This window comes from Panthera tigris, chromosome D1 (genome assembly GCF_018350195.1).
Source record: "Panthera tigris isolate Pti1 chromosome D1, P.tigris_Pti1_mat1.1, whole genome shotgun sequence".
NCBI classification, from domain to species: Eukaryota; Metazoa; Chordata; class Mammalia; order Carnivora; family Felidae; genus Panthera; species Panthera tigris.
This window is the reverse complement of record NC_056669.1, coordinates 108,902,511-108,908,510: the sequence shown is the minus strand read 5'-3', so window position 1 is coordinate 108,908,510 and position 6,000 is coordinate 108,902,511. Positions and strand designations below refer to the sequence as shown.

Genomic DNA, 6,000 nt, shown 5'->3' with positions numbered 1-6,000 from the left:
CTGGTAGACTTTGGGGAGGTCCTGGTAGAGGCCCCACAGTCGACCCTCTGGCTCTCTCAGAGGATACAGGTTGGAGACTCCATCACTGAGGTCATGGCCCTAGGTTCCATCCCCTGACCCTAGTAGCCAAGGCACAGGCCCCAGGATGAGCTGAGTTCACACCTGGTACCTGCAATCCCAGAACCCCACGTGCTACAACTTGGGGCATGGCTAAGAAAGGACGAAGGCAGCCAGAGGGGTCGACCCCATCCTGTCCTTCACTTCAGGGAACTGTGCCTCCCAGGCTGACCCGCCCAGTGGTCAGTGTCCAAGGTAGCCAAGACAGGTGGTGGGCACCTTCACAAGACCCCAAACAGATTGATTCTCAAAGGTCCAAGGCCATGTTACCCAAGTTAAATCTCTTTAGTATCTCAATACAAAGTCCTGATGCAAAAAGACAATGAGAAAACCCTGGGAAGTTGGGGGGAGGGATTTTGTAAATTCCACCCCCGAGCAGCTTTTCAGAGGCAGAGGGGGGCAGAGGAGCTCAGAAAAGCAGCAGTCCAAAGTGAGGAAGGGAGTGTACGGCTCCTGGGACCTGCCCCTTGTCCCCTCACTCCCAGCTGCTCCTCAACCCCCTTTGGAGAGGGGTTGCACCCTTTGGATATCTGCTCCTTTCTCTTGGTCCCTGGGATTCAACTAGCTCTGGCTTCAATCCCCTACAAAAATTCCTGAGATCTCGGGGACCCCAGCCAGCTCCTCCCCTGCAGTACCCCTTGACAGGGAAGGGCTGGGGAGCCCGTGAGAGTTCGTAGGAGCATGTACGGGAGCATGGGTCAGGAGCACAAGGGAGCCTCTGAGTCTCCTGCCCGTTCCAAAAGCACACAAAGGGGAAGGCTGCCGTAGAGCTTGGGGTCCGTGAGGGGCTGGAGCAGAAGCAGGAAGAGTCCTACACCCAGGGCATAGCCTGCCAGCAGGGGCCGCCTCTGCGGATGTTCCAGGGCTGCGCAAACGGCAGGAAAGCCCATGTAATTGCAGAAGGAGTGGCAAAGAACCGGCCCAATCAGGTGTCCTAGGGAGGGGAGACAGAGTAGCTCATGGAGCAGCCCCACCGCCTCCCAGGGCCAATCACCCACATCCCTGAAATAGGAAGTCAATGACCGCCCACACACACCACATGGCCTCTGCTCCCTTCCACCTCTCAGACTTCACCAGACTGAGAGCCCTGGCTCTGCCTGTTTCAAACACCACAGTAGAAGAAACCTGTCACTCCTACAACAAACACAGCATTCCCGTATTCCCACCCACTCCTGTGGGCCCGAGTCCCCAGGGACCCGTGAGAGACTGAGGACCAACCTGTGCGGATGAAGAGGAAAGCAGTGTAGGCGCCGAAGACAGCTGTGTAGGAGAACTGGAACGCTGGAGACGGGGAGGCCTCGAGTGACCACACCTGCATGCTCTTCCAGTCCCAGCACTGCACACCCATCAGCCAGAAACCTCCCCTTCCCCCTGAGGGCAGTGGCTGCCTGCCCCAGCACCTATGGCTGTCCTCTACACCCCAACTCCCATGGCCAGGGGCCCTTCCAATACTACATCCCTCTGTTCCCAATTCTTCCTCCAGAATGGCTATGAGGGACACCCCTACACACCCTAACCCAGGACTGCCCCCGGCAAGCTTTCTAAGACTCACCTGCAGACAAGAAGATGCTCCCCACACTGCTCTGGCGGAATCGAAGCTGCTCAAAAATGTGGTGAAAATGGGCTGGAAGGAAGGCGAGAACCAGGTCACGTTCCTCTATGCCTACCTTGTATGCCACACCCTTGCCCCAAATCCCATTTTTGGCTCTCATGCTGGGAACATCTCAACAGAACCAGGTTAGGCAAACTTACCAACTCCAAAGAAGAGTGGGCAGGTGAACACGGCAGGGCCCAGGCCCGTGCATGGTGCTAACATGGGCAGCATACAGGCCCGGAACACCAGTTCTTCTGTCAGGGGCGCAATCACTTGGTTCCGCAACCAACGCATATCCGTGAGGCAGCGGGCCCAGGAGCGAGGAGCTAAGGAAGGGATTCCGGACCAGTAATCAGTGACAGGGTATGGAACAAAGAACTCCTAGAGGCCCCAGGGGACCCTTCTCCCACAGCCTTTTCCTTGACAAACTCAGACATCAATACTCCTGAGGAGACATTTAAGAGTCAAGCTTTGTTATCACACGCAGTATAAAACAACGTCTCGAGAACTGGAAGAAAAGACATGAATAGCTGAAGCAAAGTATTTCAGTAGTAAATTCTGGAAACATCAAAACCAGAACCCAAGACCAGCTCTGGTTTGAGGAAGCCAAAGATTAGGGGAGGAAGGAACAACGCATTTTAGTCCACACAAAGTACTGCTGGGGGTTCCTAGGAGCCTCCTTGGATTTCAGAAACCAACTCTTACAGGTCATCTGTTACATGTTCCCATTTTACTGATCTGGAAACCAATAACATCTCCTACATCTCATGTCCAGGACTCACTATGAGGCCACTTATTCCCTTTCCCCACTGTGCTGGGCCGCCTGCTTTTTCTCTCAGCCCTTAGGACTCACCTAAGACAACCTTCAAACCATCTGCCAGGTCACATGGACAATCCATAGAGAGCTGCATCAGTGGGCCCAGGAAAAGGATCTGGGGACAAAAAAGCAATCACAGAAATGGTTTAAGCCACAGTCCCACTACCCTAACCCAGAAGAGAACTCATAAGACTTAAAGCTTTCTATTCTTAGCCAGGATGTCCCACTCAGGCATACCCAAGGGCCATCTCAAAATTTCTGTCGCCCATCAGTCAAAAGATGGACACACACACACACACAGAAAGGAACGTCATGCTAACAAATGGAAAAATAAAACAAGTACTCACCATGGTCAGCAGCAGGGGTAGCAGTGCTGCTGGGAAAATACCCTCCAGCCTGAAGCCCATCAGGGTGAGCAGGGATGTGCCTGGCTGAGCCACAGGAAAGGAGGCATCAGTCTTGCTCTCTTCTCTCAGACCCCTGAGATCCTCCCCCTCTTGCCCTCTGCCCCGCCTCCTTCGCACCTGGATGCCTGTGAGTTCTCTCCAGAGTAGCACGCACAGAGGCGAGAGGCTGGACACCACCAATACACTGGTGAAACGCCGCTTGATGACTGCAGGGTGGTCCCTACGGAGAGGGCAGTAAGTTCAAGGGCCCACAGCCTCCTCTGGACAGCGCGGCCCCGCCCCCGGATCGCCCAAGCCCCGCCCACAGCCCCGCCTCGCGGAGGCGCGGGTTCCGGCCGCGCGCGCAGCCCCCGCACCTGGGCAGCTCGCTCTTCCAGACGTAGAGGCTGCCCACGTAGGAGCAGGCGAGGCTAAGACAGGAGAACACAGACACCCAGCAGCACAGCCCAGGGCCCGGGCCGCCCAGAGCTGCTGACTCGGGCTGCCGCTCCGGCCGCGACACCGACAGCAGGCGCAGCCCATCCCCGCCCAGCGCCGCCATCGCGCCCGGAGCCGCGGCGCGCACCAGTGACGCGATCCCGCCACCGCTCGACCCGCGCCTGCCGCAAGTGCAAGTGATGTCATCCGGCAGCGCGGGAGCCCCGCCCCTGACCCCGCCCCCGACACGGAAGCAGAAGCTGCGCGCGCGGAGCAGGTTTATTGAACAACAGACAGCACGCTGCCCCGGCAGCTACCGGGCGGGCGTGGGCGCATGGGGAGATCACCCTAGCTTAGGGCTCAGGGCCGGGATCCAGCCACTCGGATAGATTGGAGACCTCCTGCAGCCATAGCGAGTCCTGCGGGAGGAAAGGAAGCTCGGGGTGAGGACCCATCGGCAGCGGCCGTCTCCGCCTTCCCTCTGCTCCATCACCTGCGCGGCCCTCGCCCGGTTACCTCCAGGCCGCCCCCATGGCTCGCCCTGCTTCCGCTAGGGGTCGGGAAGGCCCCTGCAGGCGCTGTGCGGCACGCGGCGGCCTCTAGTTGGCTCGGGGCCCTGGCAGAGTGGAAAGCCTGCGTCTCTTCCATGCCCCGCCGGAGGCTGACCCTCTTGAGCCTCTTGTTTTCCACTTGCTCGCTGGTTCCTAGACGAAAACAAGCCCACTTACCTTACGCCCACGGCCCAGTGCTAGAAAGATCCTTGGGGCTGAAGACACCTGGGAGAAGGGAGGAGCTGGTCCCGGCTCTCTTAGCCCTCCCATCTCAAATTCCTTTCATCAGGTCTGTCTGGATCAAAACTCGGCAGCCCCGGTCCTACAGGGCGAGGCTGCAGATTGGTTTCCATCCTCACTTGGGTCTTGCACCCACTCATTCTTTATCTGCACAGATTCCTCGTGGAGTCTGCACTATCCAGCTCCTCCCTCCCTGCCAAGCTGTGATCCCCCTGCCTGAAAGTCAGCTTCACCCCTCCCTTCGTAGCTCACACTGCGTTGAGCAGTGCCCACTGGCACCCTCCCTACCATTAACTGATGCACTTGTGCAAATTTAAAGGGAGTTTGGATCCATAAATTCTTTCTGAGCAGGTCCTGGGAATGTAGCTCAATGAACTGCTCCCTGGGTAAAACTCACTCACTCATGCTAGAAGGGATTCAGAAGTGTGTACAAAGCCCAGGGATAGAACACGGAAAGAAGTTGTTAACCATTCCTAGAGGTGGAGAAAGGTTTCCCTGAGATGTCTCAGCTGGGTTTTAAAGGATAAAGAGAAATATGCCAGACCAACAAGGAAGAGGAAAGGAATTCCAGGTGGAAAGAGGCAAATACCCAAAGGCATTAATTAGTATCCTCCATAAAATGCAAAAAGGGGGGGGGGTGCTCCTAGGAGATGAATCTGAAGGGGTTAGTACGAATCAGAGAAGACTTAAGGACAGGGACTCTTACTGTAGAAAGTGGGCAGGGAAGAATTTTAATAAGCACTGGAGATACATTGTTAATTTGTATCTTAGAAAGATTATTCTGTCAAAGGTGTTGGCTAGAGTCAAATTAGAAGCAAGAAGACTTTAAGAACCCAGGAGAGGGAAGGCAGCAGGGATGGATGGAGGCACCACTTCTGACACTAGGTGTCCGAAGTATATTCATGAGGCCATAACGACAGGTCTTGGCGACAGAATAGGAGGTGGGGTACATGATAATGAGTGGCATCTTAAGTGAATCTCACTTCAGATGTGAAAAACTGGGTAAGGAGTGGTGCTGTTAATCATGGTAGAGGTGACAACGGGACCTCCACATGGACCTGCCTAGTGAGCAGATAAATCTCCCATCTGGCACTCCCGAGAGGCCTGGGCTGGTCATGCCAACTGGGGAGTCTTGAGCCCAGATGTAAGGTTCAATGCCTGGGATGGAAGAGAGCAGCGAGGGAAGAAGTGCTATACAAGCACAGTTTAGGGGTGGCCAAAGGAAGGTAAAGAGAACACTCAGAGGGAAGAATGACGTAAGTCGCAGTTTTACAGTGCTGAGTTTTGTAAATAGTTCATGTACGGTAAAGATAAATTGTACAATTTGGTAAATACAAAGCCTTCCCAAACAAGAGAGGCCACAGAAGAAGCAAGTGCCCTGGAGATTGGGAAGGAGAAAGGGAGAGCCAGATTGAGAACCCTGGCTGAGATGTGACGGAGAGGAATAAATGGAAGAAGTTCAAGATCATGGGAGATTTTCTTTTTAAGTAATAAGAGATTGCCCTGCTGAGAGGAAAGACCTCAGAAGGGAAACTGAAGGTGCAGAAGTGATGGCTGATGCAAGCAGATCCTGAGAAAGCAACAGGGCTAATGCCACCCCTGAGCCTAGCAGGGATGGATCCCCATGCTGATACAGTTTGGGCACTAAGTGTGAAGTAGGAGGCTAAGACAGGAGTCAGAGACTGGGTAGATTATTGAAAGAATGGAGTAGCTGCTGATGAGGCCAGAAAGATGACACAAAGGACCGATAGCTGGAGGCCACTAGTAAATGGACCATGGATGTATGGTGGCATCATCCAACTTTCAGTGATTTTCTTTAGCAGAACTGCTCATGTGGGTGGGACACAGGATTGATGG

General features: G+C 54.8%; 2 protein-coding genes across 9 annotated transcripts in view; both read right to left on the bottom strand.

Moving 5' to 3' along the window:
* Nucleotides 1-360: 360 nt before the first annotated feature.
* Nucleotides 361-3,512, bottom strand: RCE1 (Ras converting CAAX endopeptidase 1). 4 transcript variants are annotated; one of them, XM_042958111.1, is made up of 8 exons: nucleotides 3,292-3,512; nucleotides 3,053-3,155; nucleotides 2,876-2,959; nucleotides 2,565-2,643; nucleotides 1,870-2,037; nucleotides 1,670-1,741; nucleotides 1,336-1,398; nucleotides 361-1,051 (listed from the first exon to the last, which is right to left on the bottom strand). In XM_042958111.1, exons 1-8 carry the CDS (start codon nucleotides 3,474-3,476, stop codon nucleotides 816-818), a joined length of 990 nt encoding a protein of 329 aa, XP_042814045.1. In that variant the 5' UTR covers nucleotides 3,477-3,512; the 3' UTR covers nucleotides 361-815. The 4 variants fall into 4 exon arrangements, with proteins under 4 accessions (XP_042814045.1, XP_042814046.1, XP_042814047.1 ...); XM_042958112.1 differs by having other exon boundaries at nucleotides 1,336-1,377; XM_042958113.1 differs by lacking the exon at nucleotides 1,336-1,398.
* A 101-nt stretch (nucleotides 3,513-3,613) lies between these two features.
* CD1H11orf80 (chromosome D1 C11orf80 homolog) overlaps nucleotides 3,614-6,000 on the bottom strand; it is a 96,172-nt gene continuing 93,785 nt past the window's right edge. For all 5 annotated transcript variants that reach the window (XM_042958714.1, XM_042958715.1, XM_042958716.1 and 2 more), the window contains 2 exons: nucleotides 3,869-4,056; nucleotides 3,614-3,771 (listed from right to left, as the gene is read on the bottom strand). In XM_042958714.1, the coding sequence (XP_042814648.1) occupies nucleotides 3,706-3,771; nucleotides 3,869-4,056 (254 nt within the window). In that variant the 3' untranslated portion in view covers nucleotides 3,614-3,705. The remainder of the gene's footprint in view (nucleotides 3,772-3,868; nucleotides 4,057-6,000) is intronic.